The 19,210-nt window shown below is 31.4% G+C and overlaps 2 protein-coding genes across 3 annotated transcripts; one reads left to right on the plus strand and one right to left on the minus strand.

Moving 5' to 3' along the window:
* Positions 1-2,143: 2,143 nt before the first annotated feature.
* LOC107455827 (lysosome-associated membrane glycoprotein 1) lies at positions 2,144-11,586 on the minus strand. 2 transcript variants are annotated; one of them, XM_016073540.3, is made up of 6 exons: positions 11,317-11,586; positions 11,117-11,185; positions 9,308-9,447; positions 6,179-6,371; positions 3,519-3,674; positions 2,144-2,799 (listed from the first exon to the last, which is right to left on the minus strand). In XM_016073540.3, the coding sequence occupies exons 2-6, from the start codon at positions 11,157-11,159 to the stop codon at positions 2,654-2,656; spliced, it is 678 nt and encodes a 225-aa protein (XP_015929026.1). In that variant the 5' UTR covers positions 11,160-11,185; positions 11,317-11,586; the 3' UTR covers positions 2,144-2,653. The 2 variants fall into 2 exon arrangements, with proteins under 2 accessions (XP_015929026.1, XP_015929027.1); XM_016073541.4 differs by having other exon boundaries at positions 11,268-11,369.
* Positions 11,587-17,788: 6,202 nt separating this feature from the next.
* Positions 17,789-18,892, plus strand: LOC122269761 (uncharacterized). The gene has a single exon (XM_043044405.1). It carries the CDS (start codon positions 17,789-17,791, stop codon positions 18,890-18,892), a length of 1,104 nt encoding a protein of 367 aa, XP_042900339.1.
* The last annotated feature ends 318 nt before the right edge of the window (positions 18,893-19,210 follow it).

Here is a 19,210-nt window from a genome sequence, read left to right on the forward strand (position 1 = left end):
AAGATTCTAGAGTGGAGGAAATAACATTGATTAACAATATCTCCGCTCTTGTCCCTTTGACAAGGTAATTTATAGGTTTTAGTTTTTTTTTCTGCATTGTTAAATTATAGGTGAACTTATAATCAAATGTTATTTTCTGAAAAAATATATTTGTCAGATTTAAAATTTTACACAACTCAAAACAGTTTAATCACTAAAGAGGTTTAATTTAACCATATTAAACTAAAAAATTGTATTAAAATAAGAATCAAACCAGTTAAAAAGCTAACTCAAAAGTCACCTTTCACTCTTATTTTCGTTTAAAAATTAATGTTTGAAATAAAATAATATCCATTAAAAAAAAAATTGCGAAGTCAGCTTTTTCGAGGTAGCGTGTAAAACTTAATCTAGTAGAGGTTTAGTTTTTATATATTATCGGGAATGAATAAATACAAGCACGAACCGATATGAAATAACCTCATCAGTAACAGACTCTGAACAGAAATAAATGTTTTAAAGTAGTACTTAATATTATTTCCCATATTTAATAAAACCACCTTGATTTCGTTTTATAATTAGACGCAAAGAAAATGTGAATGAATATGTAATATAAATGAATGTATATTAAATAAGTCGATCCAAACACACCGGAATCACGCTGCAATTGGAATTCTAAAGTAATAATTTCACCTGTAGAATTATCACTCTTTTTCAAGAATTGTTTACAAATTACAGAAAGCCAACAAATGACGCCGTTTACAATGACGCGAGTGCAAGAGAGGAGTATACAAGAAATGTGGTGGCAAAGAAGTAAAATCGTTCACATGAGTTCAGCAAATCACTCAGAGCCATAACCGAATAGCTATGACACCGGGGACGCATGTGATTAAATGTTTACGTGATAGAACTTTATGTGGACGGGAATGTGGAGGCACTCAGTATAAGAGGAACTTGGAACTGTCCAAAGTGTCATCTCTAAGCTTTGACGATTCCAAGATGTTATGTCATTAAACGTTGGAGTATAGGTCGCCAATAGAGTTACAATGCAGAATGAAGACATGTATCTTGCAGTTATTGCCGAAAGCAAATTGAGCACAGCATTCGACTTGTCTCGTCGGTTATCTGCAACCACGTAAAGACGTTTGGGAAGTATTGGTCTATATATATATGCTCACAGGCCTGGCATATCTGTTTCGTTCACGGTCCTTCACTGTTGCCAGCGATTAGCTGGAGTAGAGAATATGTAATGTGGACATATTCATGGTAGGCTTGAGATTTTTTCCAACGAGCATAGGTTTCTTGTAGTTTGATTCAGGTCGCACTGTCGTATGGAGATCGCCAAGCACAAAAACAATATCATTGAACGACATTTATGGTAACGCAGGATTGCTTATTTGAGGTGGAATTATAGTGGGCTCCAGAACAGATCTGCGTGTTCAAATCAGAACCATGGTAGGCCAAATTTATCGGACATTCTGGAACAGCACGTAGATTTACTTAAGGACGGCATGGGCACAGAATGTTTTTAGGTTTGGCAATGCCCAAGTATTGTAAACCTTCAATATGTCTAATCCAATATCGCATATGTAGAATATGCTTAGCAGACAAGTTGCAGCGCTTCAACCACCTACACGCATACCAGATCTTCAGAGAGCATTGCTTACCAAGCACAGTAATCTTCCCAAAGATTAGCTCTTGTATACTCAACATGCCATTGAGATACAGACTATCTCATTGAATTCCAAGGCATTGTTGGGAGACATACTATTCATTAACCATCATACCAACTACTTAATATTAAGTTTTTGCAAAGGAGATATTTTTTAAAATTGCTCCAGGAGCAAAAATCTTAGTTTTTATGAATGGTATCATACAAACACCATCTTTTCTTCTGTATCTTTTGTTTAATGAATGGGCCTTATAAGCCTTTTGGGTATTTTTTCCTTCTAACCTTTCTTTGCCAGAGCTGGCATTATCCTTAGCTTACAGACACAAGTGTATATGAGCTTGTATACAAGATGACAATATATTACTAAGAAATTTAAATCTCAAGACTACTATTTGTAATTTGTTCAAAACTCAGGATCGAACAAAGAAAAAGTAATGTATTTAGACTTTTAGGAAGCTTTTCTCTTGCCACACTAGTAATAAAAAAAAGTCAAAGTAAAAAAGAAATTTTTTTATTGAAGCAAATAAACAAGTTTTACAGATAAGTATTATAAAAATAAATGATACATACTTATTTCCAGGATATTTACAATATCACATAAGTCTAATTTGTGATAATCTTACAGAGTTCAAAAACTATGTTATATACAGAACACTTTAATTTTTACAGCAAAAGCTCTTTAGATTTGCATGATATTCATAAACTACAATTCTATGCAGATTAATATATAAGTAATTTTTGTTAAAAAGGTATTCCTCACGTTAAAAACATACAAAAAATATTTAAACCTTGTTAATAAGTTAAAAGTAACAAACTATCCAATAAAATTCTAAAAATATATTCAAAGGAGGTTAATATGATAGTAGATTGGTAAATTTCAGATAAATTGAAATCTACACAAAAGGAACCTGAATAAGAAAACGATTAAAAAAAATTTAATTGAGACCTACGAGGTTGGTATATTAGTTTTAGTAGCTTGTCCGTTTTACTTCAGTTTAATGAACTTTAAACTGAGTTGTAACCCTTTTGACGACTTCGACGACGCCCAATCAGATAGGCAATCAGTACAACTATAATCAAAGCAGCAAGAGCACAGGCTACAACAATAGGTACAATATCACTAATGGTGTCATCAGCAGGACATCTTTCAGCTATCAAATAAAGATTAAAAAATTATAATAACAATTGCATTAAGCATTTAGAGTTTTAACTTGAAGATTATTATATGCCTGAAAATTTTTGCAAATATATTGCAATTATAATTAGATACTAATATAAGTAGCAACTAGCATATATAGTTCTTATTTTATAAAATATTTACCAGTTTGAGTGTAAGTACTAGATTTTTTAAAATTTTCAGGTAGTAAGCTTTCCTTCATGAAAATAATCAGTTTTCCACTCATGGTATTCAATAGGAAAGTAGCATATAATAGAAATTTCAGTGTAATTTTGCCCAAGAGTTCAGAGTGTTAATTCACAATTTTTTTCAAAATAAACTATTTATATATTGTAAAACCAATAATCTCGTGAGTGAGAGACAAAAAACTACAACAGGAGTTAACCTTAATACAAACAGGAGATAATTACATAAAAAAATTAACATTTTTACTTAGGCACATTTGATGATATGCTAAATTTTAATTTTTTTCTTTCATAAGGAGGCTAATATTTAAAATAAAGCTTACAAGCAAGAGTAATTTATTAAATAGTGACAATTTAAAAAAAAAAAAAATTTAAAATCTGGATACTGACAAAAGAAACATTTGTAATTCTTATAGATATGACGCTAATATAAAGAATTAAGACGCATAATTGTATAATACAGCAATATGTACAGCAAAAAAAATATATATATATATATAAAATATACCTATAGCAAAGTCCTTGCCCGTACCACCAAAAGCTTGGATGTGCATTTCAAAAATTTCCATAGTTGCATTTTGCATGGGAACTGAAGTCAAACTCTTGCACCAGTAAGAATAATCATTTTGGACTGAAAACAACTTTGAGTCGTTATAGAAAGATCCTGCAACAAAATCCAGATAGTATTACTTATTAATAATTATAATAAATATCCACATTTAATTGAATATCAGATAACTGAATAACCTGTTCATACATACAAAAAAAAATTTATTTTCATTTGAAATTAATGTTAAATCTTCTCACTAAAAGGATAAGATTACCAGACCTCATTTAATTGCATAAAAAAAGCAAAAAATATTTCCCTTAAAAGAGATGTTTCACCAGCTACATAGAATTAAACTCCTGTTTTTCAGGCATGAAGAGAATACAATATATGGTAATTTCAATAGAAACTTTCTACAGATTTCCTGCTCTAAACAGGTGTCGAGATAGTTTAAGAAATAATGAAGTCTCTTTAGCTCGTTAGTAAAAGAGGGGGAGGGTTTCTCACACTGTACTCACAATTTTTAGAACCTGGGAAGGTAAGAAGTGGAAATGTTAAGCTAAATGCTTATCAAAGAAATATCCTATCCTAGATCTTTTTTTAAAAGGAAATATTGTATTCATATAAATTGTGTACATTGTACTTTTCATTAGCATTAAATTATTTTTTATCTATATTAAAATGTTATATTTTATGATATTAATTTTATCAATTATAATTGTTTCTTCACAATTAAAATGAGATTATTTCTTCAAGACATTATACTATGAAAATTGCAAATAAATTAGAAGTAAAATTTATTAAAAGCAAAGCATTTAAGATTGATTAATGCACTAATTTTAATTTAATAACTCACTTATTTGAGCACAGTTGGCTAGAATTAATGTTATTCCTTTAAGCAGGGCTAAATATAATTATTAGTATTAAGTACTAAGATTACTTTTACAGGAATTAAAGTAACAGGAGAAAAAAATAAGATTTATCGCAACAGTTTTAGAGTTTTGAAAATTAACACTTAAAAGATTATTTAAAACTTTTAATTTGATTTTATAAAATAGAAATCACTTATATGCACTTTATTCTTTCTCTGAAATTCCATGCATTTTCATTTAATGACAACCCTTTTAAAATTTTTGATTTTGTATGCCTCCTTAGCATATTTGTAAAGGTTGACTTTACTAAGAGAAGAAAATTTGTATGGAGTAAAATCAAATTTCAGGATTATTTGCCTTCAATGTCATAAATTTTAAACCAGATAAGTTCACGAAAAAATTAGTTACCTCAGAATAGTTATTGTAAGAAACAATGAAGATACATGTTTTAATGTCTTGTTTATTGATTTTCAAAAAGAGTACTTGATATGCAAGAGATTGCACACCAAAAAAGGAGGAATACGAGTTTCTGACAAGCAATTTAGAAAGTTATGAATTATCAAACAATTTGGCATAAGTAACTACAATCTTTTAATGTGAAGATTGTAACATTTTACAAATGCAATTTAACTGAACATTAGATTTCCACTTTGGGCACATGGATAGGGATACAAACTAAGAAATTTTAGTTAACAGTCCCTTGGACCCGTCAAGTTTTCTGGGTAGTGTGATAAAAATTTTATTAGTCAATATACACTCTCACTCTTCAATTTAAATGCCTACATTAGATCTTTAAGAAACATTTTCAAAAGACTGAAACTATAAAAAATAAATATATTACAATATTTAGTCTAAACATTTAGAATCATGGATTAACACTTTCAATGCAAACTAAACTGCATAATATAAGATTTTAGTAAACTTTAAGAATAATAGTATTTTGAGAAATATGAGAGCAAAAAATTTATATTTCATTCATCTCTATAAATTATTTGAATGAGTTGGAACCCTCCCCCCAAAGTCGTTACATTTTTTTTTTAAATTAAAGATTCAATACACTGCTGATGCATGTGCAAATACTTCTTGCTTTTCTGTCTAATTTTCTAAAGAAAATATGGTATTATTACAACCACCTGCATAAGATACCTCAAGAGACAAAAATAAATTTTTAAAAAAAATTTTGGAATGATTTTTCAAACAAAGATAAATTTGCACTCTGACAAATGATTTAATAATCAAATGGAATTTTTTTTTTCTATTTATAGACAAGATTCATTAAAAATTTATCTTTACAACACTGATTAAATTAGGCTAAAAGTTGTATGAGAAATATTATGAAGTACCAGGGAAATATAATTTTGATAGAGATGGTCATCTTTTTCAATAAAAATTCTGTACATGTTGGAAAATTGAGAACATAGCAACAAAATAACATAATTAGTAAAAAAAAAAAAAAATTATTAAACTCTGCACAGAATCTGAATTTAACAGAATAATGCAAAGTCTGCATTTTGTTATTTAAAAATCCTTAATTTGTTCAACATCAAATTTATTATGCATCAAAGGTTATCAAAATCTTAAATATAAATGATTATCAAAACTTAATTATAATCCTGGCATATAAGCTTTAGTGATGAATACCTTAGAAATAAAATAACCCTGTCTCATGGAATACAGTGACCACTCAGAAAACAATGAAAATTACAATTAGAACTTCATATGCAGACTTAATTTTTAAAAAAAGTATACCAGGCTCTTCAGGTGAAAGAAGTTCCAAAGTCACATTTTTAACATATGTTTTCTCCGAGTCTTTTTCAAAGGTGAAAACCAAGTCGAATTCATTTTCACTACGTAATGAAAGGATCTGAGTTACGTTAGAAACATCACAGCTGCTTCTGCTTGAGTCAGCAGTAGGAGGTAGGACTAAATATCTAGTTTCATTCTGAAAATAAAAATATAGATTTTATACACATTGAATATCTTAATAAAGTACAAAAATCGACAAAATAAAGATAAATTAACTTTGTAACAAACCAAAATAATGTGTGGTTAAAGGCTTGAAATCTTTTTTCTTTCAAGTTAAAGTCTTTTGTTTCATTAAGAAAAGAACATTTCAGAACTTTTAAAGTAAAAACCCTATACAGGGAAAAAAGGCAAGCAGTTGATATTTAATTGCATATTTTATTAAGATGTGCCTTACAATAATTATAAACTACACATTTCATGATGAAATAATGTTGGCTAAATCAAACATACCTAAAAATAAACTACCAGATTCTTCTTTAAACAAATTTTAAAAGAATTTTTTTGGAATAAAAAAAAAGTTTAAAAATAAAAATTTAACTTAAATATTTAGTTTTCTTCATTATTAGTGAAGGACAAATTTTTAATGGCGAATAAATCAATGCCTTTGTTTATTACAGCCTCAGCATACTACCTTCAAAATTTAGAAAGAGGTTTAAATAGAGCCCTACGAGTTGCATAAAGATTAAAAAAATCTGCATGCTCGACAAATGTCCACTTTATTGCTGAATATCTACAGAGTTTTAATTTTTGTGAAATGTCTTCATTTCAAAGATTCAAACTTTTTACAGTTCTATTCTATACAACTTAATCCTTTTCAATTCTAAGAATTATTTTAGAAACTACCTCTGATTCCTAGAGTAAATCAAAATCTTGCTATACATTCATATAAATATGTTTACACTATATTTATGCAATATTTCAAAAGTGCTTTTAACCTTTAAATACAAAACATCTATTCAAACTTGAAAAGTGCAAAGCTTGTTTTGCCGAGATGCAGAAGATTCAATTATTTATTTTTTTAAGGTTTATTTAAAACACAGATTTAAATTATACTTAATACTCTAAATTAAAAATAATCTAGTAAAAAGTATAATCTTAAAATTTTTCTAACCATATATTAATATCAATAAATTATTCAAAAACACCTACTTTCCTTCCATAAACTTACAAACATGATTAATAATTGAAGATTTTAAATATGCTTATTCATTAGTTTACGTTTAAACTCACCATGCAAATAAAAGTTTAATATCAAATTGTTAAAGCATTAATATATGCAAACAGAAAGTTTCCTTTAGTTTACACGTATCTATGAAAGCACATAAGAAAAATCAAGCATTATCTAATGTTATTAATTTACAATGTTTGCATCGTCTCACAGTGGACAGATTGTAAAGACACAATTCCCGGTAGAACACCGAACTCAAGCATCACTGGCTGCGATTAGTAAAAGTGTAGGTGACCACTTTGGTCAGTCTATGTAGGGACCAAAGATGCGAGGTATTGGTCCCTGTTAAAATTTTCCTACTGTAAAGTGCTCGACTTTGTACACAGGTTGTTGGGCTACCAAAGCTGAGGAGCCACCCCCTCTGCAGAAGATTAAAATTCTGATGGCATGTCTTCGGATCAACCTCAGGGATGTTTCTCATACCGTCGCCAATAGCCCATTGTGCAGCTCTAGTGAGACGCAAATAAAATACCTACCTATAATGTTTGTAGCAAATTAAATAAAACGATTAAGTCTTTTTTTTACTTTCCAATTTAATGCATGCAAAGTTTAACTTTAAGGAGCATGAATACATTTTCAATTAAAAAATATGAGAACAATGGAATGATTAAAAAGGACTAAAAATATCAAAAGGGGTCATATACATAGATAAAAAGTAAAGAAAAGTGTGTTTTAGTAGAAATAATTTAATATAGAATTTTTTATTTTTAGAGTTTCATTTTAACACAATGAAGCTTCAAGTATAACAGTTCTTATAAATAATGCTGCATTAAAGAATTTACATTGATAATATTTTAAATTAATTTTGAATATTTATCAACAATTTTTGAATTTGCTTTTTATAAGAACATTTTAAAAATATAGGAATCAATAAAAACATACAAGAAATTATTTTTACACTGATACCTGAAATTTCTCTTAAAAATGAACTGAAAAAAAAAAAAAAGTCAATAAAGCATTTTTTCCTGTTAATGTTCTTAAATGTAGGAAGTAAAAGGTACAACTTAACAAGTTTTTTTTTAAATTTTTATTACAACTGTTTCTATAACTCCATCAGAAAATATACTTTGCAATGATCCATATCATTAAGAATTTTTAGAGACAATGACCTAATTTTAAATTTACTCACATTAGTTTATTTCATAAATATATTTTGACAGGATAGCAATAATAAGTAAACATTTGAAAATTACATATGACATGTTTATTAAGTGACAGACTCACATAGGCAATTAAAGACTTGTGGAGAAATTGTTTTTTTTTCTCATGTGGTTATTTTTAATGTAAAAATATTTATAAAAACAGATAATTATGTTATTTAAAGGATTTTCCCTTTAAAAAATGAAGCTTTTTTAAAAAAAGCAATTTGATTTAAACCACATTAGTTTAAATCAGCTAACCCTGTCCAAAAATTCAGATTTAAAAAGTCTTTACAACCATTAAAAAACATTTAAACAGATATACAAAATGGTCAGAAATATAAGTAATGTTCTTCAGTTTTTTTTGAAATTTTACAGAAACTGTTTTAAAAATTTCTTAGTTTATGACTACAAGAAAAAATATATTGCTAAAACCTCAAAAGTTGAAGGGTATACAGAAGGAAAAATGTTTTAATGTGGAACAAGATCTTCAATCACTTGTGAATTTAAATTATGGTATTTTGGGATCACCAAATTTATCGGCATTTAAACACAGCCTTGTAATTTTCTCTTTTTTAATGATGTGTATCTTAGTGTTTTTTTATTTTTTTTTATTAATTTCGGTTTTGTGTTTTGCCAAATTTCTGATGCAAAGCCTACATTAAATAATACATACAAGTTTCATCAATAATAAAAAATACTTACTCCAACAGATATTTTAAATCTTATTTTAAAATCTGCTTTAATGCATGTTATATTTCCCTCAGTTACATTCCAAGATGTTTCAGCTGGTGTCGGAGGAGATGGTGCAGGAGTTGGTGTGGGAGACTGTGACCAACTTACACCTAAAAGTTGGTAATTATATTCTTAGTCAGATAAGTACAATGATTTTATAAAAAAAAAAAAAAAAAAAAAAAAAAAAAAAAAAAAAAAAAAANAAAAAAAAAAAAAAAAAAAAAAAAAAAAATCAAAAACATAGTGATAGTAAAAAAGAAAAATGAAGCTGTAACAAACAAATTAGCATCTAAAGTTTAAAAATAACTAGACAAAATTCCTATGCAGAGGTTACATTCTATTTATATATATTTCAAATTATATTATAACTGCTAATAAATTATCAAACATATCACTTTTATTTAGTAAAATTTAAAAGTATCTAGACTGAAAAATAAACAAGTAACAGAGTAATAAATTTCTTTTATTCTTAGCAGAAAAAAAATGTTCACCTTTGATTAAAATTTTTTAATCCTTTACTTGCTGAACTGTCATAAAGTTTATACATTAAATATGTTTTCCTTACATCAAATAAAATTAAAAAAGGAAGGAAAAAAAGAATGTAATGATTTTTAAAATGGTAAAATATTCATAGGATTAGAAAAATAAAAATTAAATCAGAAATTATTTAAGTGAAATAAAAAATTATTATATAAAAAAAACTTTCAGTCAACAAGTTACATAGAGAGATTTATAAAGATTAAAATTTACAGTTACTGACATAGTAAAATACCAGTAACAAGACAGAAATGAGAAAGAACAATCAATACTATTAGAAGAAAAAAATGTCAACATTACGAAAAATAGAGACATGTAACAAAGAAAATTGTCCATACAACATAAAAAAAAACTGTTAATAAAGAATAAACCTAACATCAGATAAAGTTACTGGATTTAAATATTATGAAATTTAACATTCAAATTAGATTTGAAACTAAAATTCTTTATAAGTTTAATATAGATTCTAAACTAGGGGTTGATTTCTGTATGGGTACTTGTGCCAAAATTTTGCTCACTTTAAAGCGTAACCTGAAAAGAACTTTAAAAAAATAGAAATAAATTTGAAGGGTACTTATAACTAGTAGTCATTCCTAAACAAACACTTGGACAATGAACTTTAAAAAAAAAAATTTTCTTTTTAAGTTTAAAGATCCCTTTGAAGCTTTTACAATTATAATTGATGCTAAGATACAGAAATCTCTTTAGTAATCATTCCTTACAATAATAAATAAACTAAATTTGAAAAAATGAACAAAAACATGCAACATGTACCTTTAGAAACAAAATGAAGAGCAATTACTAGAAAAGAAAACAAATTATGATGCTAGTGCAGCTAAACCACTTTTTTCAACATTTTAATTCTCACTCTTCATTTAAAACAGATAAATAACTATACACAACAATAGGTTGGTCTAGTAACAATAACTAACAAAAAAATTTGTTCATAGAAGAATGACCTTGTTTTATTGTCACTGTGTCAGCGGGATGTCCGGAAATGTCATAGTTTTAGTTATCGCTTAAAAAAAATATTATATTATTATCGAATCTTTTGCTATGCTTTATAAAAAAAACAAAAAAAAACACACAGGGCTTTTATCAGTATTTGACAAGAAAAAGCCTTCTTTCTAGTATCACTTTGCATTTTCAAGATATTTACATGAAATACATTAATAACTGAAATATTGACGCAGTAATATTATATTCAAGTTAGGACAAACTACAAAATATTATATAACTTACTTAAGCTGAACAAGAAGCTGAGAAGGAAGATGACACTTTTCATTTTTATTCGATTTAAATCAGCTTAGCCTGAAAAAAAAATTGGGTTAAATTTCTAATTTCAATATACTGGAATATTTCATAAGAAGTTTGAAAGTAATGCTATATAGACCATTAAATAATTTGTACTTTATACTAAAGGAAAAGAAAATTATAAAGACCTTATAATTTCCTAAAGAAAATATTTATACTTCAAAATTTCTGGACATCAATTTTTTCGATTACGATTATGTAAGTTTAGGCATGACGTATAAAAAAATAATAATAATAAATACTTAAAAGGTAGCATAATGCAAATTAGAATAAAAAGATGACAAAGTTAGTAGCCAAGCTGACAAATTCAAGTGCCTCAAATGCGTTTGTAACGCACATACAATAACAATTGCACAATTGCGTTACACACATGCGTTAAAATTTTGACACGAAATTGCAAGTGCAGTTGGTTGTATTCGCGATCTCAACGCTCAAGTACGCCCTCTAGCGTATAGGTTATTTTCAGGCTTTCATTTATTAAGTTTTCATTTAGTTCTGTTAGAATCATTTTTAGCAGTAAACAAAAAGCAGAATTTCCCTAAAGAAAAAGCTGAAAACTTGAAAAAATGAACCCAGAACATTGATAAATCTTTCTGAAACAGAACTTGCCCAACATTTGAAGAACAATTTCTCAATAGTTTTTACCTTTCTATAATCAGCAACATAACTTCCGATTTCGTGATCGCATGCTGTTACAGATGTGTGTAACAGAAGTTTGATAGTATAAGTTCTTTGCTAATAATAATGCTCTGAATTTTTTCCATCAATGCTCATTCATGTTTTATACTTCCTTGTTAATAATACCTAATACTTCTGAGTTATACACAAAATAAAATTGCTGACGTAGTTATAATCTTGTAACATGTAACATAATCAGGGCATGTAAAAGTTTTAAGATTGTTCGAGCCCTGGTTGGTACGAACATCAAATGGAAAACAAAATGAGATGATGATAGGGTGGAGTATAGAAATAAGCAAGTGATCCATTGCAAACATCAAAACAAATTTATTGAAGGGATCAAATTTAAAGGTGTCTCTCAATTTTCTCTCGCAATCAGACAGGCTTTGATATCCTTAACTCACCATTCTCAATAGTTATATTTTAGATTTTAATAATATTTTGTATTTTTCACAACGTAAATATTAATTTGTCATTCCTAAGTATAGAATTTTAACTTCATTAATCATTTTTGAGAAAGATTCCAATTTGTGAAATTTTCTTAGCTTAAATTTGATTTATAGGATTTGATCATTTTTTCAGTCTTATCTTTTCTTTATCGATCGCTATACTACTAATAATAAATGCATATAAACAACGGCATAATTTAACTATTTATTTCCTCTTCCCGCCATTTAGGAAAATTTACGGTCCATAAAATTTTTTCTAGCACAGTAATACTGGTCGCGACTCAAAACAATAGGGAGCCAATGATTAGTTAGCGTTAGATTAAATTTCAGGGAGATGTTTTTCAGATCCACCATAGGCAAATAATAGTTTTCCATGGAAGAGGAATGCTGGGACTGAACTAATTTTACAAATTTCTAAAATGTAAATTTTTAGAAAATTGAAAAACTGCTGATATAAAAAATGTCATTTCCTTGAGGCATTTCTTGGAATATGGTAAACATTATAACAGTTTCATTTCGAAAAATGAAGAAAATTTTTAAGACACAAGCGTGAAGTAAAGCAATTTTGAGAATATAATAAAATATTCAAAATGATTACATACTTATTAAAAAAAAATAATAAAATGCACATAAGGTGGTGATCGGGAGGCAAGTAAGAGGAAATTTTTTAATTGACTCTTGTAACATTTAGAGGCCCTGCGGCAGGTGGTGACCATTAATTACAGTCCAATACCCAGTGGTAAAAAAATCCTATGAAAAAATGTTTTTACTGCTAGGATACCCTTTTGAGGCTTTCATTTTTGCTCTAAAAGCAAAAAGAGATTAGTTTTATTTTTAATTTTTTTTATTGAAGCTATCTTTCCTTTAACTTATTTCCTTATCTAATGAATTGATTTCGGAATCATGAAGTTATGACGCAGCGATAGACTTTACTGCCAAAAATCCACAAGCATGGAAATAATCATCAGAAGCATTGAAATCAATCATAATCATGTTAAATGTATATTCTATAATTAAATTAGAATTAGAGTTAAATCATCATAATTTCTCAATATAACATAAAAATAGAATGGTCTAGCTCTGTTTTCCATTGTTGTCGATGCATTTTTATAGACGTGACTATGTCACAAGCCGACTGGAAAACCTTTATTGATCAAAACCGGAGAAGATTACGTGACTTTAAAGACCACTTGAAATCATCAGGTCTCGCTGTATGATTGGCAAAATATCTCTCGTATTTCGTGAGTCAAGGATTGGAAATAATGTAGCTGAACAACCGCTTCATACAAGAAGAGAAAAGCTCTGAGTGCTTAAAAAAAATTAATTCAACACATAGGGAAACAAGTTGAAATTAATCAGTTTGAAGTTTTCAGTCTTGTACTTCAATTTCAAACTGTCTCACTAGTGAGGGAATTTCTTTAAATTTTTTTCCTTTTAAAGAAAGCTGATGGGCATTTTCCAGCGAGCAGTCACCGTAGATAAAATATATTTTTGATTTTATAATTAGGATTTTTTGTGTGCATATTTTATATCACTTGAGACAGCTTACAAATTATTTTTACGAGCCGCTTTTACCGTTAACGAATTTCATTCTAAAGATAGATAACAAAAAACAACAACCTGGGTCTTGAGTGGCTACCAGGCGCGACGGCAGGTGGTGGATAGCCGAATGTCCTGTAGCACTGACAGGATAGCCTCTGAATAACAAATAGGAGGTCGCGAACCAACTCCCGTAACCCAAGTGTTGTGCGACCCGTGCCTTGAGTGAATGGCACTGCGGTTATAGTGTCTTAACGGAGCCTCTAGTTCGATTGGCGAAAATCTAGAGTAATAGCCTTACCCAGTAACTCAGGCAATGCTGGGCTGACTTTCTTTACCTGAGCTTTTTATTTGAGGTAATTTATGGCAGAAAATGACAAAAATTCAACTCAAATTACTGCATCTGCAGGTGAAAATCCCCAAGTAGACCTTTCTGCAAAAGGAAAGGAAACTAGGGAAAAACCAACTGAAGGAGAAAAAATTAATCCTTCATCAAAAGAGGTAGAAATGACCTCTACCCAGTCAACATCTCAAGTGGGGCAGGAAGCTATTAATAGCATGACTGCTTCCATGGGTGGGATCAAACTTAAAAAAAGACTGTCTGGTGCACAGAAAAAGAAACTTGCCCGAGAAAAGAAGATGGCTGAAGGTACGTGGGTAGAAAAACCCAAACCAAAACAGAGAGGCGAGAAAAGACAAAGCCAAAGGATGGAACAAGATGTAGCCCCAAAAGCTGCCAGGAAAGAAGGACCTGAAGGTATAACCTTTAAGGAAGCTCTAACGGCAGTTAAAATGGCTGTGATTCTTGAGGGACATCCTCTTGAGCGCTTATCGGAAGAACAAGCCTTAGACCTTGAGTTCCTGATAACTAGAAAAATTTCAAGAAATGAAGAGGGTTTTGTCCCCACTTTTCTTTCTTGCAGACTAGAAAATGGGGCACTTATCATCAACTGTGCAGATCTGGGGAGTTCTAATTTGCTGGAACAGACTGTAGTTGAGTTAAACCCCTGACAGGAGCAAACTCTGTTGGTGGGAGAGGCAAGGAAACTCGTCAGAACCACTAAGATTATTGCTAAACTGCCGAAAGTCTGTAGTAAACTGGAGCCCAAAGAGGTCCTGAGAAAGATTGAGGCACAAAATGGTGGGCTAACTTCAACCGAATGGAACATGCTTCATCGGAAGAATGAACCATCAGGACAGACAATCGTCCTTAGCGTGCCTGAACTGGACGCGGCTACACTTGGCAAAAGGGGATATAAATTTTATATAGGACTTCACCAAGTTCAAGATAAAATCCTAGACAAACCTTCCAAAAACGATGGGGGTGAAGGTTCTTCAAGCCAACATCCACCACAGTAGAAGTGGCACCACTAACCTCACCAAGAAATTTCTTGATGAGGATTTTCAACTGGCCCTGATCCAAGAACCTTGGCTTGTCAGGGGAAAAATCAGTGGCCTTAAAGGAACAAAAGGTAAGCTCATTTATGATCTTAATAGTGAAGCTAGAACATGTATCCTAATAGATAAAGATATTAAGGTTCTACCTCTAACAGATTTTATTCATAGGGATTTAACAGCAGTGAAAGTCAGACTCAACATAGAGGGAAGAGATCGAGAAATTGTTTTTTGCTCAGTCTACCTACCCTATGAAGAGAAGGCTCTACCTGATTAAACACTGCATAAACTCCTGCAGTTTTGTGCAGAAAACTGCTTGCAGGTAGTCTTAGGGCTAGACTGCATTGCTCACCATACTGTCTGGGGCAGCACAGACAGAAATAAAAGAGGTGGGTGTCTTTTAGAATTTATTCTTAATTACAATTTAGATATTTTGAATAAAGGCAATGACCCTACCTTTATAACTTCTAATCGTTCTGAAGTAATTGACATTACTATAGCAACACCGGCTATTAGTAAAAATATCACGAAATGTAAAGTAGATGGGAGATCATCAGGTTCCGACCATCAAAACATCCATTTTGAAATAAACTCCAATATAAATATTGACCGCTGCTTCAGAGACCCCATGAGAACAAATTGGAAGAAATTCTAAGACGATATCATGGGGCTGACTGAACTGGGTGAAAATTATATTAGAGATAATTATGATCTAGAAATTGCAGCAGAAACTCTGCAGAGCGAAATTATAGGTTCATACAATAAAAATTGCCCAATACGTAGCAAAAGAGCATAGCTCCAATGTCCTTGTTGGAATAACTCTTTAGAAACTGAAAGGGCAAACGTCAGAAAACTCTTCAATAAAGCAAAGAAACATGGTGAGTGGGACAACTATAAAAGAGCCCTCACCAACTATAACAAAAATGTTAGAAAAAGGAAACAAGAATCCTAGAGAAAGTTCTGTGATGAATTAAATTCTATCTCTGAAGGATATCTCCAAAGAATCCTTAGAAGGGATGAACCCATAATGGTTGGCATCTTAAAGGATGAGGATGGCAACTTTGCTACCACTGGAAAAGAGATAATGGAAGTTATGGCCAAAACTCACTTTCCAGGAGCCATTGATATGGATAGCAATGAAGGACAGCATTTCATTGGATCTGTAAAAAGAATACAAAGAAATCAATGGACCTATGCTAAGAACGTTATCAATCAAAACAATGTCAGGTGGGCTATCTCCACCTTCAAACCACTTAAAAGCCCTGGACCTGATGGAATCATTCCTGTAATGATCCAAANCCTGATGGAATCCTTCCTGTAATGATCCAAAAGGCAGGAGATCCTATCATCAATGTGTTAACCAGAATTTACAGAGCCAGTCTGGCACTGGGACATATTCCAAAGCTATGGCAGAAGACCAGGATTGTTTATATTCCTAAACCTGGCAAAAGTAACTATGACCAGGATAAGTCTTTCAGACCAATCAGTTTATCTTCATTCTTTCTCAAAATTATGGAGAAAATTATTGATAGGCATATTAGGGATTACCTGGGTAGCAATAACCCTTTGCATAATCTACAGTTTGCCTACCAACCTGGTAAATCCACAGAGACAGTCTTATACAAGCTAGTATCTAAGATTGAAGACACCCTGGAGAGAAAGGAAATTGCATTGGCCACCTTCCTAGATATTCAGGGTGCTTTTGATAATACCTCTCTCCTATCCATCCTTAATGCCTTAAGGGAAACAGGGATAGACCAAACTTTATGTTTATGGATTAAGACCCTACTTTTGGATAGAGTCATTCAAATGAATATCTTCAACGAGACATTAGAAAAGAAAACAACCAGAGGCTGTCCACAAGGAGATGTTCTATCACCATTACTTTGGAATCTGGTTGTAAATAGCCTAATAAAACATCTAAATAATATAGACTACCCAGGGACATGCGAATGACATTGTCATACTCATTCTTGGCAAAGATTTTCACACAACTTGCCAACTGATGCAAAACGCTCTAAGTTATGTAAGCAAATGGTGCAGGGAGAGGAATCTGGACATAAATCCACAGAAGACCAATCTAGTACCATTCACTCGTAAAATAAAAAGGGAAGGCTTCTTTATCCCGAAACTTTTTGACGTTGAAATCAATATTGCCTCTGAGGTGAAATTTTTAGGCTTAATCCTTGACCAAAAACTCACCTGAAATAAACACGTTGATTACAAAATCAATCAAGCAAAAAAATGCATAATGATGTGCAGACGCATGCTTGGTAAAAACTGGGGTCTACAACCAAAAATGATGCTTTGGATGTACACAGCTATTGTCAGGCCTGCTTTCACATATGCTTCAGTGATATGGTGGTGTAAAGTGGAATAGAAAACTGTGAAGGACAAGCTGGGGAGTCTGCAAAGACTGGCCTGCTTGTGTATCACAGGCGCAATGTCCACAGCCCCTACCAGAGCACTAGAGGCAATTCTGGACCTGACTCCTTTAGATATCTTCATGTGCAGCGCTTCCAGAATGACTGCATATTGAATGAAATTGCAATATCAATGGTGTGACAAGCCCTCTTCTGGAGGTCATACCAGTATTACTAAGAAAATTCACCATCCAACTCTCCTTATGCCTTCTGACTGCATGGAGAGAAAGTACGTGTTTGAAAGACCGTTTGAGGTAGCTTTTCTTACCAGAGAAGAATGGTATAACAACACGATTGATACAAAAAATGATGATCTAATCTGGTATACCGATGTATCAAAGAAAGGTAACCTCTCAGGACTGGGGGTCTGTGGCTTGTCATCAAGATTCAACCTTTTTGAAGGTCTTGGGGAATATGCTACTGTCTTTCAGGCGGAGGTACTTGCTATCGTAAACTGTCTGCAGATAAATAATAAGAAAGGCTACCACGGTAAGCGGATTCTTATTTTCAGCGACAGTCAAGCAGCCTTGATGGCTCTTTACTCATTTCAAGTTAAATCAAAAATGGTTCTGGAATGCATGAATCTCCTAATAGAACTGGCAAAAAGGAATAAAATCATTCTTATTTGGGTAACAGGGCATATGGGAATTGATGGTAATGAAAGAGCTGATGAACTCGCAAAACAGGGATCCTCTTTCAATCCAATAGGAATGGAACCCTTCTGTGGAATCAATATGAAGACTACAAAGAAGGCCGTCCTAAAACGGGAAAAACAGGAGATGAACAAAGTTTGGCGCAATTCTCCTGGACAAAAACATGCTAAAAGCATGATCAGCAGCCCTTCTGCAAAAATTGCTTCTGAAATTCTTAGGCTCCCAAGATTGAAGATTCAAACAATTGTAGGCTTCATCACTGGGCACTATCATTTCAAGAAACATCTACATAGAATGGGACTTTTCGAACAAGAACCAATATGTCGGAAATGCCGTGAAGTGGTAGAATCAGCACATCACATCCTATACGAGTGTGATGCCCTCGCCCTTACGCGCCTCACTATCCTTACGCGCCTTACTTACCTACCTAAAGAGCTTCACCTTAATTCCATTAAGAGACTGTCAGACTATATAAACAAAGTAGGCGACCTAAGACAATGGAACAGGAAAAATTGGGCTTGGAGCATGGTACAAAATGCAATATATGAAGAGGTGCCACATATCTGACAAGCTCAAGCAAGAAGAAGAAGGGAAAAAAATCACAACTGGGAATGCTAGGCGATGGCTTCTAACTAAAAAATATTAGTGTAGTGAATATCAGACCAGCGTAAATGGGGCAATGGCACACACATTCCTTCCGGGTTATTATCACAGTCAACCGTTTATTAATAATAACCACGTCTTTTGGGAAATGTGATAATAAATGCACATTAATCACATTGCCTGGTTTACACTTACCTGGTATTCCCTACACTGATATTTTTTAAAGCTAATGTATTCTGCACAGTACACCGAAATTTTTTTCATCTTCGACATTTATATATA

This window comes from Parasteatoda tepidariorum, chromosome 5, assembly GCF_043381705.1.
Source record: "Parasteatoda tepidariorum isolate YZ-2023 chromosome 5, CAS_Ptep_4.0, whole genome shotgun sequence".
NCBI lineage: Eukaryota > Metazoa > Arthropoda > Arachnida > Araneae > Theridiidae > Parasteatoda > Parasteatoda tepidariorum.